This window comes from Pongo pygmaeus, chromosome 6 (genome assembly GCF_028885625.2).
Source record: "Pongo pygmaeus isolate AG05252 chromosome 6, NHGRI_mPonPyg2-v2.0_pri, whole genome shotgun sequence".
Classification (NCBI taxonomy): domain Eukaryota; kingdom Metazoa; phylum Chordata; class Mammalia; order Primates; family Hominidae; genus Pongo; species Pongo pygmaeus.
Window position 1 is genome coordinate 154,052,732 of NC_072379.2, and position 21,848 is coordinate 154,074,579.

At 51.3% G+C, this 21,848-nt stretch overlaps 1 protein-coding gene across 2 annotated transcripts in view; it reads left to right on the forward strand.

Moving 5' to 3' along the window:
- Nucleotides 1–12,967, forward strand: part of DPP6 (dipeptidyl peptidase like 6) — an 865,911-nt gene extending 852,944 nt beyond the window's left edge. For both annotated transcript variants that reach the window (XM_054495448.1, XM_054495449.2), the window contains exons 22-26: nt 4,444–4,555; nt 6,483–6,541; nt 7,975–8,047; nt 8,154–8,227; nt 11,020–12,967. In XM_054495448.1, coding sequence (XP_054351423.1) covers nt 4,444–4,555; nt 6,483–6,541; nt 7,975–8,047; nt 8,154–8,227; nt 11,020–11,166 — 465 coding nt within the window. In that variant the 3' untranslated portion in view covers nt 11,167–12,967. The remainder of the gene's footprint in view (nt 1–4,443; nt 4,556–6,482; nt 6,542–7,974; nt 8,048–8,153; nt 8,228–11,019) is intronic.
- Nucleotides 12,968–21,848: the final 8,881 nt, after the last annotated feature.

Here is a 21,848-nt window from a genome sequence, read left to right on the forward strand (position 1 = left end):
AGCCTGGGTGCTTAGTGATTCCAGCCGTGGGAGGTTTCATTTGATCAGCTCATTTTTCTAAGTTTCTTTTTACATTATCTGGAAGGAAAGAGAAGGGAAGCCAGGTCCCCGCAGGAGAGCTCTAATACATTCCTAATGACTTTTCTCCCATCCACCTGCTGTAGCTATTGGCATGGTGGCCAGGAAAGAAGAGAAGCAGGAAACTATTTCTGGATATCTTGATGTAGAGTAACAACGTTAATTACCATGTCTACTTGGAAGCACAGGTGTGGGGAGGGTCACGCAGTGAACTCTCAAACCAGAGCCACTCCCATATGTTGGCCCTTGTCCGAAGGCTATAGCCTGGGATAGCTCAGCTGTAGCTGAGGCCCACGGTTTGGATTTAGGGCCACCTACTATGGCCCTGGTACATGGCCCCTCATTCTCCTTAGACCTGGGGCCTCTTGATCTCAAGAAGGCCAGCACACAGATGGGTCGGCATAGACCCACCTTCCCTCTGGGAGTGACCCTCAGCACAGGCCCTGCAGAGGAGGCCTTGCCGTGACACCCCCGCAGGTGAAGGCTTGGACAAGTAATCAGCACAGTGCCTCTTATGTCATCGCCTCCAAAACCTCAGAGCCCAGCATGCGCTAGAGACCCGGCCCTGCCCTGTGGGCTGCTCCCGGAAGCAGGGGATACAGGAGCCCTCCCACACCTCCTCCTTACCTGCTGGAGGTGAGGCGGTCAGGAGGAGGGCCGGTGGCTTCTCTCCTTGTTCAGAGCCCGGGCACAGAGCCCTACAGGTGCATTCCAGGTGCCTAGATGTCCAATCACTGCCCGTGAGGCCCGAAGCCACTGGGTCATTGGTAGGTGTAACTTGGGTGTCAATAGCCATCACCTCTCCCCACTCTCATGGAAGTGACTTCCCAGCAGACTGGCAGCTGCAAGGCAGGGAGCCTGGGCCGTGGTCAGTCTTTTCCGGTCCTCACTCTGCCCCGCATGCACATGGATGCCACTCCCGAGGGCCTGGCCTCCTTCCTGTGCCTTGCATATAGTCCACCCACTCAGGGCCTTTCATAGTTCACTTCTGGACACAGAGAGCCTTTCTCAACAGGCAGTTGGTCCAAAAGCACACGCAGCCGAGGTGCCAAAGGGAAAGGGGACCCTGTGCACCTGTCAAAGCACAACTGATGCACCCCCACACCCTGTACCCCCACACTCAGCTCTGCCGAGGACATGTATCCGAGCTCCGTGCTGGGGATCTTTCCTTTTCCATTCTGCCCAGTGGATCCCGGGCCTCTTTCCAGAGCATGAGCATCTCTGTTTTGTTTTAACAAGCTTTAGATAGAGGTCCGTAGACCCCACAATGGTATTTCTCCTCTGAAGAATAAAGCATCAATCCTTTTAGTGGCTTGGCATGTTGCGGCCTGTCCATTCTATTTCCTCCTCACATGTGCCCCAGTGATCTGGCTGCAGCCTTTGTCAGGCATCGCAGGACCTAGGACACACAGCCCAGGGGAGCAGCAGCCGCCCTGCACCCAGAGGTGACCTGGAGAGCAAGGGGGCACCTGTGCGTTATGTTCCCCATACCGAAAATCCCCAACACCGAAAATCCCCCCTGCAGAAGATTGCCTGTCTCTCATTTAAACCAGAGCAGGCCGCGTGGCCCTGCAGGAAAATGAGGTTTAAAGAAAACAAAGAATGACAAGTAAGGACGTGTGGAGTTCACCGACAATAAATATTATTTGTCAGAAAATGAAAATCCTCTTTCATTGTCATTAGACAAGGTGCCCCTGCCCTATTAAAGGAACACACCGGAATGATCGTGCAGGTCATAAATGGTTGATCTTGGGGGAGTTTGGCATGACCTGCGCTTCACGGTCTCAGTCAGGTACCTGGGTTCTCTACACTCCATGCACCCACCAACACACATGCTCACAGACTCACATACACATGCATGCTAACCCATACACATGCTCACACACATGCTCACACACATGCTCACACACATGCTCATTCACACACATGCTCACCCACACACATGCTCACACACATGCTCACACACATGCTCACACACATGCTCACCCACACACATGCTCACACACATGCTCACACACATGCTCACCCATACACATGCTCACCCATACACATGCTCACACATGCTCACCCATACACATGCTCACCCATACACATGCTCACACACATGCTCACACATTCACACACATGCTCACCCATACACATGCTCACACATTCATACACCTGCTCACACACATGCTCACCCATACACACACATGCTCACCCATACACATGCTCACACACACATGCTCACACATTCATACACATGCTCATCCATACACATGCTCACACACACGCTCACACATACACATGCTCACACATTCACACACATGCTCACCCATACACATGCTCACACACATGCTCACACATTCACACACATGCTCACCCATACACATGCTCACACATTCATACACATGCTCACACACATGCTCACCCATACATACGCTCAGACACATGCTCACCCATACACCTGCTCACACACAGATGCTCACACATATCTACACCTGTTCACACACACACATGCTCACACACAATTACACATGCTCACACATGACATACACCTCATACACATGCTCACACACAATTACATACGCCTGCTCACACATACACACACATGCTCACACACATGATTACATACACCTCACACATACACATGCTCACACATGATTACATACACATGCTCACACACATGCTCACCCATAAACATGCTCACACACACATGCTCATACACGTTTACCCATATATATGCTTACACACGCATGCTCACACACACGATTACATACACCTGCTCACACATACGCATTACATACACCTCACACACACATGCTCACACATACACATACATGCTCACAAACATGATTACATACACCTACACACACACATGCTCACACAATTACATACACCTACTCATACACACATATGCTCACACACACGATTACATACACCTCACCCATACACACACACGGTCACACGATACATATGCTCACACATACATGCTAACACACGATTATATACACATGCTCACACACATGCTCACCTATACACATGCTCACACACGCTCACACACACATACACACGAGTACATACACATGCTGACACACACATGCCCACACACGATTACATACACATGCTCACACATACAAACGTTCACACTCACATGTTCACACACATGCACACATGCTCACGCACACACCCATACACACATACTCACACATGATTACATACACATGCTCACATACATACACGATTACATACACATGCTCACACATGCTCACACATACACACATGTTCACAAGGCTCATACACATGTTCTTACACATACATGCTCACGCATACACACATATACACACATGCTCACACACAGGCACACATGATCACACATACACAGGCTTGCACAAGTTTACACACATACATGCTCACGCATACACACATATACAAACATGCTCACACACAGGCACACATGATCACACATACACAGGCTTGCACAAGTTTACACACATACTCATACACACATGCGCACATATGCACATGCTCTCACATACATGTATAGGCACACACAGGATTACACATGCTCACACATGTGTTTATACACATACATACACCCATGCACATGTTCATGCGTTTATACACACACATCACACATACACACACCCATATACTCACACACACATTCACACACACGCTGTCACATGCTCTGTCTCTCACACATACCTGACGGTTCCGTGCTGTCCCCTGTTTCCCTCAGGGTCTTCCCTTTGGAGGCTGCAGCTCGTCTGAGCATCCAGCCTTGAAGGCACCGAGCAGGCAAGGAGGTAGGGCTTTTCTCTAGGGAGGTCTGCATTGCAGTACGGCTTCCTCATCCCCGCTAAGGGTAGGGAAGGGCCAGAGTCTAGGACTTACCTGAATACAGAACATCTGGGAGCGTCTGTCTCGTGTGGGCCTTGTGCTGAGCCTGTGCAGACCAGGACTTGCGCCCTAAGCCACTTGTTGGCCCCTCCCTCAGAATCGTGTGCAATGGCTTGGCCTCACCCATAGACAAGGGAGGCGGCAAGAAATGCCGTAGAGAGACACTGAGCCTAAAGGACAGCACCTTACACCTGTGCAGTCCACACTTGCCTTTCCAATTCACCGTTGCATTTCATCCTCACGTCCCTTGACACCAAGGCCCAGAAGCGGAGAAGGTGCACATCACATAATGCTGAGTTGGAAGGGAGTTTGCTTTTCATCTCTTGTCTACTGCCCCGTGAACAACTTTCCAAGTGACACATTTTGTAAAAGGAGAGAACCTGCACGGAACTGGCTGCTCTGGGGCCCTCTCCCTGCCCGACGCTGCTTCATGCTGAGTTACTGCCAGGACTCCTAACTGTCTTCTCTCTGTGCTGTCTCCAGGATTACGGTGGCTACCTGAGCACCTACATCCTCCCAGCAAAGGGAGAAAATCAAGGCCAGACATTCACCTGCGGCTCCGCTCTCTCTCCAATAACAGACTTCAAACTCTATGGTAAATAGCCCTGCAGGACCAAACACCGGGCCCCGCTCCTGCCCCAACCCCTGCCTGTGTTGCCCCACAGCCCTCCCTTCAGCACCACCATCCCTCTAACCACAGGCGCCTCCAGGCCACAGTCACCACCTTGGGCTGATGGAAGAACCCAGAGAAGGAGCGGGAAGGGTCTCAGGTGATATGTTTTGAATGAAAGTGGTCAATCCCCAGATGCCTACAAATCACATCCCAATGAAGAAGACCACGAGTTGGAAACAACTAGTACTCCGCTGGCAGCAGTGGGGGCGAGGAAGCCAGGGTGCACAGGAGGGGAGCAGGTGCCACAGGCCCTGCCGGGCCGCCCTCCTTCTCTGCTCCCAGAAGAATCCGAGCAGGGCCTTGCCCTGAGTTCTATGCCTGGGTATGGGTATTTGGTGCACAGATGTTACCAGATAAGGAAGGGCTGGTTGGGAGGGAATTGCTACCATAGAGCAATTCAACGAGGTCCACGTGGCTCAGCTCTGCCTTCCTGCCTCCCTGGCCATGCAAATGGCACCTGGCCAGCACCTGTCCTCAGAGAGTATGGGTCTCCATGGGCACAAGGCAGAGATGGGGTCAGGCTGTCAGGGTGACCTGCTGTGGGGACCAGATGGAGATGAGCCCACCCAGGTGTGGGAACCAGACCTCTGTCCAGGCACATAAGGGCTTTGCTGTGTTTGGGGGTTCCAGGCCCCTGCATTCTCCTCCTTATGGTCGCCCAACCCTTTTTCTCTGAACCTGAGCTCTGTGACCTGAACTCATTTCTTAGACTATACAGAGAGGTCTTTTCTGCGGCTCCGAGAACTTGCATTCAGGTCAGGGCTCCGCAGCAGCCAGGCTGTTCCCTCCAGCTGTCCCCACCCTAAGCAGCGCTGGCAAGTGAGGTGGAAATGGAGGGGGCTTCCTGCTGCTGGTCTACCGCAGCCCTGCCAGAGCCTGACATTCCCTGCAGGTTGGAGGAACGAGTCCAGCTCCCATTGCCACACCTAGCCCCAGCCCTGCTGTGCTGGCCAAGCCCTGTAGACACCGCCCAGCAAGGCAGGGACCACGGTGGGCCCAGCAGCCTCCTGGCTGGTGCAGCCAAGTCTCCCAACACCTTCACAACGGGCTCGCTCCAGTGCAAATTTCAACTCATACAGGAACTCCCCTGGTCCAAAATGTGAATCATGGAAGAGCAATGTTCCCTCGGGAATGCGGGTGCCACCTTCAAATTGAGTGAGACTTTCTTAATTCTTTCATCATGCTGTTTCAGATTTGTCTGATTCAAATGCACATAAATCTGAATCAGATTGTCTGATTCAAATGCACATAAAGGCTGCCATCGTGTCTTGATGGGTCACTGTGCCCAAAACCAGCCAGTCCTCTTCATTGTCTCCTGGGCGCCCTCAGGCTTACCCTGCAGGCCGGGGGCACTGTGCAGAGCCCTTTCCACCCTCAGCCCTAGGAGAAGCCCCTGACACTCCTGTTGCCCAGCTGACCGCAGGGCCTCATGCAGAACCGAGGGCAGGGATGCGCCTGGACTTTTAAAAAAATAAGTAAATCTTGATGGAAATGTGCTCTCTTACCACCCATGCTCTTCCTAAGTGTTGAAGGAGGAGGTTATCCTATTTATTTAGGAATCAGATTAACTGGGTTTTGCTTAATTAAGGGTCTGCAGTGCTGATGAAAATTGCAACACCGGCACTCACACACGTTAAGGTTCCCGTTGTACCGTCTGATGCCCCTTGTAAAGACCCAAATGATATAGGTGGTGTTTTTAAAAAACCAACAATCTGCCACACAAGTGGCAAGTGGGAATGAGCCTGAGCCCCCATCTGGCACCCGGCCCAGGGCCCTCCCTAGAGTTTGGGGGCTGCGCTCACAGGGCCTCGAAGTCAGAGATAACCTCCCTCCCTTTGCTTCCGTGCAGCCTCTGCGTTTTCCGAGAGGTACTTGGGCCTCCACGGACTTGACAACAGAGCGTACGAGGTATGTATGGGCAGAACTAGAGAATGTGATGAGACCAGTCAGCCTCTGCCACAGTCTCCAAGCCTGCTCTGGCTGTATGGCCCACTCTGCCTTCCCCAGCCCCGTCCTTCTCCCTCACCAGCACCAAAGCCCACTCAGAAACCTCCGAAGGATCCTTCCACCAGACCGTGGATTGAGGTTAACATGGCCTCTCTGGGTTCCGCCTGATTTCCCATTATAGGACTTGAGGGATGAAGAAGAAAGTAAGGATATTTGATGGCGGAGTCAGTCCCAGCGTCCATGGATACCTGATGTGCACAGGACTCCTGGCTCTCCCTACAGCTGCTGGGGGAGAGTGAGCTTTTTTTTTTTTTTTTTTTTTGAGATGGAGTCTTGCTCCATTAGCTTGGATTACAGGCACACGCGGCCACGCCCAGCTAATTTTTGTATTTTTAGTAGAGACGGGGTTTCACTGTGTTGGTCAGGCTGGTCTCGAACTCCTGACCTCAGGTGATCCACCTGCCTCAGCCTCCCAAAGTGCTGGCATTACAGGTATGAGCCACTACCCCTGGCCTGAGAGTGAGCTCTTGACTGAGGAGCAGAAAGCCTCTCTGATGCGACCTCCTGAGTCAGACCTGTTGATTTGGTGCAGCTGTCAGACACGGCGTTTCTCCAGCTGTGAGCAGGGAGGGAGGCCAGAGCTCCCGGCCGAGGCAGCACTGCGTTTTCAGAGTGGAAACTTGAACAAAGGAACTGAGTCTGTCCAGGCAGTTAGCTCCCTGAGGCTCCAGGTGAAATGATGGCCCTCTGAGGCTACCTGGAGTTGGAGGAAACTCTTCCTTTTTCTATTCTTCTCTTCTACCTCCTCCTCTTCCAAAAAGGGAGTTAATGTGGGGGAAAGCTGGGTGTGGTGTATTAGTCCATTTTCATTCTGCTGATAAAGACATACCCGGACTGGGCAATTTACAAAGGAAATAGGTTTAGTGGAGAACTTACAGTTCCACGTGGCTGGGGAAGCCTCACAATCATGGCTGAAGGCAAGGAGGAGCTGGTCACATCTTACATGAATGGCAGCAGGCAAAGAGAAAGCGTGCGCAGGGAAACTCTGCCTTATAAAGTCATCAGCTCTCGTGAGATTTATTCACTATCATGAGAACAGCACAGGAAAGACCCGCCCCCATGATTCATTCATCTCTCACTGGGACCCTCCCACAACTCATGGGAATTATGGGAGCTACAAGATGAGATTTGGGTGGGGACACAGAGTCAAACCATACCACTAGGCTTCTGAGATCTGCCCTGCATTTCTTTGCAGATATAAGGCATCCCGGTTCTCCGGGAACTTAGTGTTTTCAATACACTTCACCTACCTTCTCAGTCAGGTTTCCAAGCAGAACACCTGGCTCCCTGCAGTGCAGCCCCCTAACTCTGTCCCCTTGACCCCACATGTGCAGATGACCAAGGTAGCCCATCGAGTCTCCGCACTGGAAGAACAGCAGTTCCTGATCATTCATCCCACTGCCGATGGTAAGGACTGAAAACGTGAATTCACTGTGTATCTGGTAAAAGCCTCCTCCTTGATGGCACCATGAGTTTTAACAAATGTCTTCCTCTCTTTTTTTTTTTTGAACAGAAAAAATTCATTTCCAGCACACAGCAGAACTCATTACACAACTAATTAGGGGAAAGACTAATTACAGCTTACAGGTACAGTACGCATGTTACTCTGTTTTGAACCTGGAGCAAGACATTCCTTTCATGGAGAAAGACCTGACGGGTGTTCAGGACCTTCTACTGCAGCAGACACGCCTGTGCTGTGGTGGTCGGCGATGAGCAGGGTCCCAGCAGGTTGGAAAATCAGCACATGCTCAATGTTTTCTTATAATTAATGATAGCTCTGCTCTGTACTTCAGCCAGGTTTAAATCCCTTTAGGACAACCACCACCCCATACTCCCATCCCAGCCCTGCTTCCCTCCTCTGGGCAGTGAGAAAAACCAAGCCAGCACCCGCCCTGCCCAGCAGTGTGGCTGGGGCTATCCCGGTGTGGGGAGTGGGACTGTTGTTCTGGGTTGGTGAGAGTGGTGCTGGCGGGCCCTGAGCCTTGCCCCACTGCTTCCCTCTGACCAACACCACACGTTACTACGCACTAGCAGGATGTCCTGGGGGCATCTGTAGCTAGGCAGTAGTGAAAGAGGGGTACCCTTCCCAGAACTGAACTCACTTTCCCACAACCAACCCATGGCCCGTCCACAACAGCATCAAGTGCTGACCCAGCAGCCTCAAACCTGGGCTCTTCCCAGCAATGCACAGGGCTGTCTCTGGAAACTTCTGCCATTTTCTTCCTGCCCTCTGCTCCTTTGGTGGAACAGGTATGACCCAATGGTCTCTTCAGGTCCGACATGAATGGGAGAGCTCCTTGGGAACAAATGATGGGCAGGCACCCCGCCTCCCTCAAAGAGCTCTTGCCCTGGGCTGATCACTGCCTTGGCCTCCAACATCCCTGCCTGTGGGAGGGAGGGACCACCTGTGGGCTTGATCAGGCAGGGAGAGCTCCAGCCAGAAGGGAGTTGGACCCTAGTGTGGATGAAGAGGGGCAGAAGGACGGGGTTACACCACACTTGAGTTTCCTTGTGAAAGACGTTCAGATTTCAGACTTTTTCATAGTAAGTGTGGCAGCTGCATGGCAGTGTTAAGCACACTGACCATGAAAGTTCCAAAGGTCTATCTGTATGTGCTCCCATGGGCAACTCCCCAAGATATGGGGCCAGCTGAACCCCCAGGTACAGAGCAGCCTGCATCACTGCAGGCTCCACGGGTATCAGGGAGTGGGACACGCATGTGGGCACAGCAAAGGTCTTCACAGACACCCTGTGCATCTGGAGCCAGGCCCAGCTCCAGGTAAGAGCACGGGAGATGGGGACCTGAGGCAGGAGGAGAAAGCTTCCTGCCCCATACCCTCTTGTACTACTTTAAGTTTTAATGACATATCATAGCCTAATGGTAGCATTAATAAATACTTCAAAATAAAGATGAATTTCACCCTCCAAAAACATACAAAGAAGGCAGGAAGAGGCAGTCTAGTGTCACAAAAAGATGTAGGTTTTGAGCCAGATGCAGTGGCTCACACCTGTAATCCCAGCACTTTGGGAGGCTGAGGTGCGGGGATTGCTTGAGCTCAGGAGTTTGAGACCAGCCTGGGCAACAGAGCAAGACCCCATCTCTACAAAAAGGTTTTAGAAAATAGCCGGACGTAGTGAAGTGTACCTGTTGTCCCAGCTACACAGGAGGCTGAAGTGGGAGAATCAGTTGAGCCCAGGAAGTTGAGGCTGCAGTGAGCTGTGGTCACACCATGGCATTCCAGCCTGGGCGACAGAGTGAGACCCTGTCTGAAAAAGAAAAGAAAAAAATAAGATGCAGGCTTTGAATCCCTGCACGTGCACAGATGGTTCACGGTGTTCCTAGGAGATGGTGGCATCACTGCACTGGCAGTAGAATAATTAGCCATCATCCTGTTGGCATCTGGGACCGAAAAAGCCCACATTCCAGGCCTCGTTCTCAGCACACCATGGCTATAAGATTGTTTAATTCTCACAAAGTGTTATGAGCTGGAGTCTGTGATTATCCTCCCCACCCGACACACCTGGAATCCGAGTCTCAGGCAAGTTAACCGTCCACAGTCACACAGGGAGTAGCCAGGAGGCAAAATCTGTGGGGTGGGCCCGTGGGCACCCAGGACAGCATGCAGCCCTTCCACGGGAGTTTCCCATGCTCAGAGTGTAACTGAGAGAGCATAGGAGTGTAATGGCGCGATCTCGGCTCACAGCAACCTCCGCCTCCTGGGTTCAAGTGATTCTCCTACCTCAGCCTCCTGAGTAGCTGGGATTACAGGTGCGCCCCACCATGCCCAGCTAATTTTTATATTTTTAGTAGAGAAGGTGTTTCACCATGTTGGCCAGGCTGGTCTCGAACTCCTGACCTCAAGTGATCCACCCGCCTCGGCCTCCCAAAGCACTGGGATTACAGGCATGCAATTCTTTCCATTTCTTTTCAGAGCCTGACACCCTGAAAACTTGGGCTGCGGCTCTGTAGTCCCCAAGCTTGTATCCATGTTGCAAATTCAAGCAAGCAGATCCGGACTGCAGAGTGTTGAATGAAGAGCTTCCCCATGTTTTCACCCAGTTCCCACTGAGCATTTGCTGTGCCTGGAGAGGGATAGGCACCGGGGGGGAGTGGCGGTGTTTGAAGGCTGGTTGGCTTCATGAAAGGGTTGTGCATGTCCACGCTAGGGGAGGCGCCCCTCTGACTGGGACAGCCAGGCAGAGCTCCCAGGAGGAAGAGGCACTTCCACAGGAGTGGCATGGTTAGGAAACTCACTTCATCAACTAAAATCCAGCCCTGGACAGGGCCCAGGTTTCACTAGGCTCCACACCTTCTGTGCGTTCCCGTCCCATGGGGAGGGTGTACCTGGGAGGGTAATTTCTCCGTGCCTTCCTTGCAGATTTACCCGGACGAAAGCCATTACTTTACCAGCTCCAGCCTCAAACAGCATCTGTACCGGTCCATTATCAACTTCTTCGTGGAATGCTTCAGGATCCAGGACAAACTGCCGACAGTCACAGCGAAAGAGGACGAGGAGGAGGACTAACCTCAGGTCGCTCTAAGCACAAACGTGGCTCTTTCTACAACCAGATGCAACTGAGGGATTTCCCCGCCCTCCCTCTTCCCTCGCGGGGCGGGGCAGGGCCGGGTGTTCCATAGCATGTGTGTCTCGGATGCCGAAGGCAGTTTTGCTTGGGAAACAAGCTCCTTCCCCGGGGTCATCACTCACGGCCTCCACGGCACCAGGGACAACTCTGTCCCCACAGCAGCGCCTCCTCCTGGCGCCCGAGAGACCGGCACACCATGGCCCCTCCCGCAAGGAACAGAGCAAAGGATGGTGACCGCAGAGCCCACGTGAGCCCACAGGACACCGGCCCCTAGATTCCAGCCACCAAGCGGAAGCATGAGACCCGCCCACACTAGCCTCTGTGTTCCCGTTAGCAGCATCACACCCTGTCTCATGTCACAGTGCCATGGACACAGCAGTTACAGCACAATTGTTTTAGCAGTGCGTGTTCCTATATGGGCTTGCTACTTCCTGTAATTAGGACATTCAACATGGTGAGGGGCTACAAGAAAATAAACCCTTTTCTGTACAGTCTTACTGTAGCTACGCTAATGGTTAACCTGATAGAATTAACTCGTATTTTTCTATGGTTTTAACCTGATGCTCCACTGTCTCCCTCATGGGGTTGTTTTGCTGTTTTGGGTTTGGCCTTGTTTCGCCTTCCTTTCTCCAGTCCACGTGTAGACTTTGCACTTGTTTGGATGAAGAAGCAGATCGGAAGTAACTGCTCCCTCCTCAAGGTTGTCTTCAGACGTCTTGGAGACGTTCCTAAACACTGAGGGGGAAGACAGCCAATAGTACCCATTAAAAGAAATACGGAAATAAAACCTCTCTCCCACTGAGCTGTGCTAGGACTTGGCTGAAGATGTGCACTGTCTATTTACATCTGTCCTTACAACCATCCTTGTCCTCCTTGGTACGGTATCAAGCTCTTTCCCACGACATTTGGTTAAAAAAAAAAAAAAAAAAAAAAAAACAGAAAAAAGACAAAGCGTCAACTCCACCCGCAGGCCCGCTGTGTGTGCTCGGGCCACGGGAGTCCTGAGGGTTCTGTGGGCCTGCGCGCATCCCTCTCCCATCGTCGGGGTGGCTCCGTGACCTTCCTGCCACGAGCAGGAGGTTGATGATGTGCTACGTTAGCCTTGTAAGATACACTCCCACCAAATGTGCGGCCGGTGTTCCCAGTGTATATTTCATTCTGTTGTATATAAAGGAAGCAATGTGTGTCAGGCCTCTGTGCAGTCAACCCAGCCTCCTCCCGCCAGTGCTAACCCCGTGTTGAGCCTGCATGCTGACACTCTGGCTGATCTGGACTCTAGAAGTGCTAGTTTGAAATATATCCATTACCGCCATTTCCTTTTGAGCTTGTGGACAAGCTGAATGTCAGGACTGACTTCTCCAGCTCCCAGCCCTGCGGGGGTGTCCTTGGCATCCCGTCAGCAGAGGAGATGCGTTCCTGTTGCATTTGGCGTTTGGGGCTTTGGGTTTATCCACATGAGCTCTGAACGTCCGTTATAGTTAGGGTGATTGGAAGGTCTCCATCACTGGGTGTTTTAAAGGTGATTCACCACCATTTGTGAAAGGACCAATGTGCTGACAAACAGGACCGATCCGAGTGCTACATGACTGTGCGTTTGCTATTTCAATGGGCCTGAACGACTACAAAGCCAGCTAGGTCTGGAAGGGGAAGCCAGCTCTGGCCACGACATCTGGTCGGAGGGAAGTGGGGATGTGGCATGGTAGCGTCTGTTCATCCATGGAATAAAACATTATTTTACCACTTGGATTGTTCCTTTCTTGCTCATCCTCCACCATCGCACCTTAGAAAGTGTGCTAGGCTTCAGGAGACTTTCAGAGTACCCACTGGGCCCCTTCAAGATGGATGTGTGGCCTCAAGAGCCTGGCGTGTACCAAATGAAGGTTGCATCCATGGTCGCAGCAGTCTGGGTAATAGAGAAGGACGCAACCAGTCGAATATATCAAAGCCCCAAATCAGTGCAAGAAAACACATTTGAATTTTGTCTTGGGAGTCTTAGGGTGGAGACGCAGAGCTATTCCCTAACCCCAAGAGTGAAATTGATTCTCAGTGGAAGCCATAGCATTGTCCACTAGAAAACTCTAATTTTTTTTTTTTTTGGTAGAGATGGGGTTTCGCCATGTTGCCCAGGCTGGTCTTGAACCCCTGGCCTCAAGTGATCCTCCTGCCTCAGCCTCCCAAAGTGCTGGGATTATAGGCGTGAGCCACCATACCTGGCCTAGAAAACTTAAGAAAAATGTCTCCATCTGTTGGAAATGTATCCACTCATTTGCTATTACCAATGTCGATGTAAACATGGCCCAGCCTGAAAGCCAAGGGATTGATTTAATTAATTAATTAATTAATTAATACTTCCCAACCATGGAGTAGCTGCTGCCTTAGAGATGGGGGATCAGTCCCGTCAGCCCCGCTGAATTAGCTGATTCTTGTCACCCTCTGGATCAAGAATCATGGAAAGAATGGGGTGGGTGGAGAGGAGGAGTTAAAAAGGAAAAAGAAAGAAAGAATCAAACGCGAAAGGAGATTTTTAAAAACCAGACACAGCAGAGGCCATCTAAGTCTAACATACTCATTCCCCCCAAACAGTATCTCTGTGAGCCACCCTGGCCCTCTCCCTGGGCTCGCCCCAGAAGGAGGCCAGGGCCCCCATCCCAGCTTTCCATCCCTGAGTCCTTCCCCCGGACCAGGGCTTGATTTGTGGATAGGAGTTGATGGTTTGCTCAAGAAGGTGCATTTTCCCACTTTGGAAAACACTGAGCGTGGAATGACAAGCTAGCCCTGGCCCTGAGAACAAGCGTTGGCCGCAACCAGCAGGGACCACTCCAGTTCCCACTTGGAGAAGCTTTGGTCTTTCCCCAGCTCTAGAATGGCTTTGGGAAGACGCCAGCGTGGCCTCACCAGGCCCCTGCAGCTGCGGTTGCTGTGCCTGTCTGGCTCAAATCCCCCACTGCAGCCTTCTCTGTGTGTTCAAACTGCACATGCGTGGCAGAGTGGAGTGCTACTTTTATTTCCGTTTTAAATTAGTTTTTTTTTTTTGAGATGGTATCTCGCTCTGTCACCAGGCAGGATTGCAGTGGTGCAATCTCAGCTCACTGCAACTTCTGACTCCCTGGTTCAAGTGACTCTCCTGCCTCAGCCTCCCGAGTAGCTGGGATTACAGGCAAGCACCACCACACCCAGCTAATTTTTTGCATTTTTAGTAGAGACGGGAGTTTCACCATGTGAGCTAGGATGGTCTTGATCTCCTGACCTCTTGATCCGCCCACCTCGGCCTCCCAAAGTGCTGGGATTACAGGCATGAGCCACCACACCTGGCCTAAGTTAGTTTTAATACTGAACTTCCAACCAGGCAGCTATGGAATTCCCAAAGCACCATCAGGTTTCTCAGCACCCGGTTCTAGGCCCACAGCCCAACTCCTGGGCTGCCTGGGGCATCTCTGAGGCCACGGGCCGTCAGGTTCACAAAAACATGCACGTGGGGGGACCTCCATCCCCACTGGCCTGAAAACATGCTCCTTTCCCTCCCGCCTGACCCAACCCACCCAGCAGCAGTGATTTACGGGATTGATTGCTTTCGGGAAGCCCCTGTTAAAATCCCCTCTGTCACAGAAGAGCCCAGAAGGACATTTTCAGAAGCTCTTTTGGTGCTCCCTCCTGGCACACAGCTGCGCGTTCGTAGGAAGAGACGGGCGCCTGGTGAGAGCCTGGATGTGCCCATGGACAAGGGCCAGGCCATAAATCAGGGCAGGGCTCCAACCTGCACCTGCAGACGCTGCCCCAGGGTCAGGCATGGCCTCTGCAACGGTTGGTCCCAGAGGTCAGGACTTGAGTGGTAAATACCAGCTTCCCTTATTCTCAGCCCTGCTTCTAACTGAGGACCAACTGGGAAAAGCCAGATACCCACAGCCAATCTCCTGGGACACCCTGCTTCTGAGCGCCTCCAGCTTCCCACTCCAGCAGCCTCCAGCCAGAGCATCCCTGGAGCCTCCTTTTCTCCACCGTGAAGCTCACCCACCCCCCTCGTCCGAACGCAGGTAAGAGCAGTGAGCCCCTTGCTGGAGAAAGCTCTGGATAAGCAGCCTCTGCTTACACTCATTTTGGTGCAGTCTTAGCCTTAGCCGCCATAGTGAAGTCCCATAGACTGGGGGCTTAAATAGTAGGACTTGATTTCTCACAGTTCTAGAGCCCAGAAGTCTAAGATCATGGGGCCAGCACACTCGGTTCCTGGTGAGGGTTCTCTCCCTGGTTTACTATCGGCCGTCTTCTCCCTCTGTCTGCATGTGGCAGAGCGAGAAGGAGTGAGAGGGAGCAAGAGCATGAGAAGAGACTTCTCTGATGTTTCTTCTTACAAGGCACGAATCCCATCATGGGGGACCCACACTTATGACCTCTTCTAACCCTAATCACTTCCCAGATGCTCCATCTCTAGCCATCACACCGGGGCTCAGGGCTTCAACAGTGAATTTGGGGAAACATAACATTCAGTCTGTCACAGGTGGTCTTTGTTTATTTTCACACTGGCATTCCAGGGAGAAAATAGGTGTTCTTTTATTCCAGAGAAGAGTTGCTGAGGGGCCTCTGGGGACTCTGAGGCCAGGGAAGGAGGGAGGCAGAGAAGGTAGACAGAGCCTCAGGAGACTGACCTCCCTGCTGGGGCTGCCCAGGGGTCCAGACAGGTAGACGGGCAGCCTTCCAGGGCTGCTCCCGAAGGCCTGGCTTCCCCTCTGCAAACCACAAGCTCCAAAATGGTCATTCTCCATCTGAACTCAGCCAGTGACACTACACAGATAGGGAATCTGAAGCCCAGAGAAGGCAAGGAAGTTGTCCAAAACCACGCAGGAAGCGGTCACAGTCCTGCATTCCTTCCACCCTTTTTTCCTGCTGTGTTTTCTTCAATGATAAACCCACAAGTCCTGGCCTCAGGGCCCCGGGAGTAGCCAGCTGCCTTTCTCCACAGAGTTGGGCTGGGGGGGGGGGGGGGGGGTCTAGCATGGTCCCTTGGGGTGCTCGTCCTCACCCGTGTGGGTGCCCCAAGCGCAGTCTCCAGCCAACATGGAGCCTGGCTCGGTGGACGTGGGCGTCAAGATCCAGGCTCTGAGAAAACCACAGAGCTATGGGCCCTGCCAATTCCTATCCAGCCGGGGATCCTTTCTAGAAATTCTTTTTTTCCAACTTTTTTTATTTTATTTTTAATTATTATACTTTAAGTTCTAGGGTACCTGTGCACAACGTGCAGGTTTGTTACATAGGTATACATGTGCCATGTTGGTGTGCTGCACCCAATAACTCATCATTTACATTAGGTATTTCTCCTAATGCTATCCCTCCCCTCTACCTCCACCCCATGACAGGTCCCGGTGTGTGATGTTCCCCACCCTGTGCCCATGTGTTCTCATTGTTCAATTCCCACCTATGAGTGAGAACATGCGGTGTTTGGTTTTCTGTTCTTGTGATATTTTGCCCAGAATGATGGTTTCCAGCTTCATCCATGTCCCTACAAAGGACATGAACTAGAAATCCTCACTGATCGGCTTACCAGCACCCGACGCACAGCCATAAGGTAGCTCTGTGTTGATTCCCAGACTGGGATCAGAAGTGACCACAAGTTCAAGGAGACACGTAAACACACAGAAGAGCCGGGTCAGCCACCCTACTCTGTAACCTCCCCCAGGAGAAAGTGCGTGCCACACACTCAGCATGGGCCTGGTCCACCGTGGGTGTGCCAGCAATGAGCACACTGCCACCCTGACCACCCAAGTAAAGGGAACCCCAGAAAGCCGCAATCTTTGTCTGTTTTGTTCACTGCAGAAGCCTCAACAGATAGAACCATGTTCACGATCAGAGGGGAGAGGAGGGTCCCACCTGGGTCACATCACAGTCTGGGGGTCTGCAAGAAACAGGTGGATGCTGGTGGTGACCAGAGCTGCCATGTCCACGATTCCCTCGGTGGGAATGTGCTCTGTGCGTCCGTCAGGCTGGCTCAGAAGCTCACGGAAGCCCTTTCAACACCATGCAGAGCCAGGTGGACGATAAAATGTTTGGGAAAGAGGAGAACCATTTTCAAAATGATATGAATATATTTAAATCCATTAAAATGTTCCATTTGACATACATTCATTTATCTTCAACCTCTTCATGAGCTCAGTGAGTTGAGTTCTGTTAGCTTCCATGTGTAAACTACAAGCATAGGTACTGTAGTATAAAAACCTAAATGTCATGAATGGAACAGGGCCGGAAAGACCGTCGTGAAACCGTCTGAATGCGAGTCCTTTCCAAGTTCTCCATGCGTTCCTAGTCATTTACAGTTGTCTTGCCCACAACTTATTTCAACTCCTTTTTTTTAGCAGATTGCCCCTACAGAATTTTTCCAAATCACTCATTTTTCTAGGAATGACATCATTTTGTTTTTATACTCGCTGTCCAAAGTTTAAGTGGGATTGAATCCAATTTGGCGCCGTGAATACCACTGTGCTCCACCCAGCGCCCCTCTCAGAGCAGGGTGGGACTCTGCAGGACAGGACACCGTGGCCCAGCTCCTGAGCATGTGGGCTGAGCTGTTCACAGATGGGCCCTTGGCTAGCCTACCGCACCTGCAGGGGACCTGCCTGGTTGAAGGTCACAGCCCCTCCCAGGAGCGCCACGTGGCCAAGGACTGTGTGACTTGGGATACCAAGACCCAGTCCCTCTGTCTCAATTTAGGACAATCTCAAAGGTTATCCCAGCCACAGAGGCTTCAGCTCAAGGGCGACGTCCTGGGGGACAGACTGAGGCCAACAGGCTCAGCCTCAGCCCCCCGGTGCGTCTCCCTAGGGCACTACCAGTGAACCTGCATGAGGCAGCGGTCCCTCGGAGAGTCTGTTTCTAGGGATCCTAATCTAACCTATGACTGGAGTGAGAAGTACCACTACAAAGGAAATGAAACAAAACAGGTGGGGGTGCAAACCCAACAGATGCTCGGCGAGCCCAGCGGCACTCACCTCTGGGGGATGCAGGCTTCCACCTGGAGGAGAAGACCAGACCAGCCGACCACCCTGAGTGTGGGCAGTCCGTGTGCTACACAGAGGGATGGAGCCGCAGTGGACAGCCTGCACCCTGCTTTCATAATGTCAGTCAGGGAACTGCTACCACCCAGACTAGACACGGCCCACCTGGAACCCCTCTGTTGACCTGCAGGGGATTCGCTTGGGGGTAGCTCAGCTCCTCCCATGCCTCTGCCGTGGACCCCAGGTACTGCCTGCTGGCCTGGTGGGACCTTCACTCCAAAGCCCAGTGACTAATGCAGAAGCGTGGAGGACCCACTGCCAGCATCCTCTGAACAAAGAAGCTGCTCCCTCCCTCCCAGCCTTGGCCCTAGCATGGGAAATTCCTAAGTTGGAGGAGTCTGGAGCTCTCTGGCTTTGACTTTGGTTATCATAACTGATGGCTCTTCAGACAGAGGCCAGCCCCACCCATGACCTGGTTATTCATCTAACGTGGTTTGTGTCAGCCTGGTGGGAACGTGTGCTGGCAGCTTCAGCAGCCTCCACAGTCAGTTCTAGGGTTCACAGGACCTGCTTGGTGAGGAAGATGGTGGCACGAGGCAGAAACAGCAACGTCTTTGTGGTTGTGAGGCCTGAGATCACAAGTTCCTATCAGCTGTGTAACATTGGGCAGGTCCCTTCATTTCTCTGAGCCCCAACTTTCTCATCCTTAAAATAGAACAAGTACCTGCCTCTTTAGGGTGTTGTACAAATTAAACATTGTCTGATAAAGTCCTTTGTTAACCTGTGTGCTACATGAGTGTGGGGTATGACTACTGTAAGTTTCATTACTGTCGGGGTTAGGAAAGAACTAGATCAGTCCCTTGTAGGAATTACTTTTCTAGCCGTGGACGTGGGTTTGCATTAACAGAGCCATGCACTTGTCTTCAGAACATGTATGGGTCTCAACCCTGAGGCTGTACCCTTGTAGGAAGGCTGGCCTTCATCACAGGGCCCCCCAGCCTGGGAGGACCCAGGAAGCTATTTTTGAGAGACTTGGGTCTGCAGGTCTGACTCCAGGACAAGTCGAGGTTAATAAAGTTGGAATGACAAGCAACTTCCCAGAGGGCAGCTGAGGCCTCACAGGAGGCCTGTGTCGGAACGTCCACTTTAATGAAAATATTTGCCTGCCTGTAGCCTGATTTCTTTTACACATGGTCTAATTTCTTATAGTTGACCTAAGTGACTCTCACACACCACCCTGCGAGGCAAGGCAAGGCAAGAGTTTTTAATTTGAAGTTTCGACCATTAGGGAAATTCATGGATGGGCTTCAGGGCGTCTATGAGTCCCTGAAATTGCCAAAGTTGTGTGTCCCTGCACGTCTAATATTATCCTGGTGGCACCAAGAATTGCCACCTGGAAACACAAGCTATTCGTGCCAAAGGAATGGGCCTCATGGACTAAACTCCCTTACAAATCTCACTCTATGAGACAGCTTCTGGCCTGGAAGAGTCATCGAGGCACCTCCAGACGATGTGAGAATCTCATTGAGTTTTCTTTCTCTTTCTCTAGAAAAGGGCTATTAACAAATTGGAGACTTTCATAGAAGACTTTCATACTCAGCCGAGTAGCAGCCATGAACTTCAGCCCAAGGAGAATGCATCGACTGCATTTTCACCTTTGTTACTATTGGAGTCTCAAAACATCCTTGGGAAGGACATGAGGCAAGTAACATAACTATTCCAATTTCACTGATAAGAAAAAGAAGGTGCATAAAATTTAAATGATTTGCCCAGAGGATGTAGCTAGTTTTTACTTGAACCAGCTCTAAAACCCTAATTCCCAGCCAAAGTCTTTTTCCATTGGAAGGAAAAGGTGAAATTTTTCATTTCCCAAGTTAATTATCCCAGTAGGTCAAGAGACCCTTCAGGAGACCTAAAGTCAACTTGTGAAGATTCACAGTGTTAATTTCTCCTTGTCTGAACTTCCACAGTGATGAATGGAGCCATAGCCAGTCGTGCTAAGCTGATTAAATAAGCACTTTGCTAGCCACCCACCATGATGCCAACTCTACCCCCTTTTTTAGTATTCCTGTCGTGTGTAGTCCACTCCCACATGGAATCAGGCTTGACCCCTGTGACAACAGAATACTGCAGAGGTGACAGTGCATGAATGCCAAGGCTTGGTCATTAACGGTACCGTAGCTTCTGTGTTTCTCTCCTGGCCAGATGGCTCCTTCTGTGGGAAGTTGGCCACCATGTTCCAAGGATGTTCAAGCAGCTCCATGGAGAGGTCCATGTTGAGAGGAACTGAGGCCTCCCACCAGCAGCCAGTGCAATTCTCCAGCCATGTAGGGGCGCCACCATGGCAGTAAATCCTCCATCGTCTGTCAGTCCCACCCATGACAATGGCCACAGCTGACATCTGATCGCAACCTCAACAGAGACTCTCAGACAGAGTTCTTGGCCAAGGCACTCTCAAATTCCAAATCTAAAGGAACTGTGAGCAATCGTAAATGACTGTTGTTTTAAGCCACTAAGTTTTGGAGTGATTTGTCACACAGCATTCGATAACTAATACAACTCACAACCACCCCCCAAAACTCTGCCAGCACCCGCATCAGTGCCTCTGCAGGACACCCCTTTCTGTAAATATGGGATAGGCTGGGGCATAAGTGACCGTCGAGAGTGGGCACAGACTCTGAACCGTCTGACATAAGTCACTGGTTCCTAGTCCCGAGCATCAAATCCCTGCTACATTGGGAAGGGTTCACAAATGGCAGGAAGAGAAATGGTAGAAAAATTCCTTCAGACACTACCTGGAGTCCACGCTAGCACTACCACCCCTCTTTCTTAGAAGTGGAACCCCCAATTTTTAACTGGGCCTATGATCATCCAGAATAAAAACTGTTCCAGCCTCTTCGCTGAGCCTAGTTTCTGGCCACTGGGATGTATGTGACATGCCACATGGCAACTGCCAAGACACTTCCTCAAAAGGCAGCATGGATGCATCCTTGGTCTCATCTTCTCCCTCCTCCTTCTGGGTTCCTGAAGGCCCAACAGAGCCTTGGTCCACAAGGTGGAAGATCTGAGCCAAGGGTGACAGAGAGCAAGCAGATGCCGCCTGGGCTCCTGGCAGGTGGACACATTATACCAGCCCTGGTGTCCCCCATTAGAACACTCTGTCTTCTTTATCTTGGCCTTTTCTGTGTTTCGCAGTCAAATTTGATGCCAGCTAGCACACTGCACTGTGAGGACTGAATTACACAGGCCAGCGGCTTGATCCTAGGGCCCAGAGCCTCTCACTGCAAAATGCTGCATAGTTGCCAGTTATTCAGGACAACTAAGCATTTGCATTGGACACAAGGCAGATGACTATGCATCCATTCACTCCAAAGATCACAATAGCCACATTAATAATAATAATTAACATTTATGAAAAGCCTGCTCTATATCAAGCACTGTGCTAGCATTCTGCGTGGATAAACACATTTAATCTTTGCACAATTAACACATTTCAATCTACAACTACCCCATGAGGTTGGGTTACCATTATTTACGTTTGGCGGACAGGAAACAAAAGGAACAGAGAGATGCCGTCACTGGCCTCAGATAACAAAGCCAGTCAGTGCTTTGGAGGGAGTCCTGCCACCACCAGCTCTCTC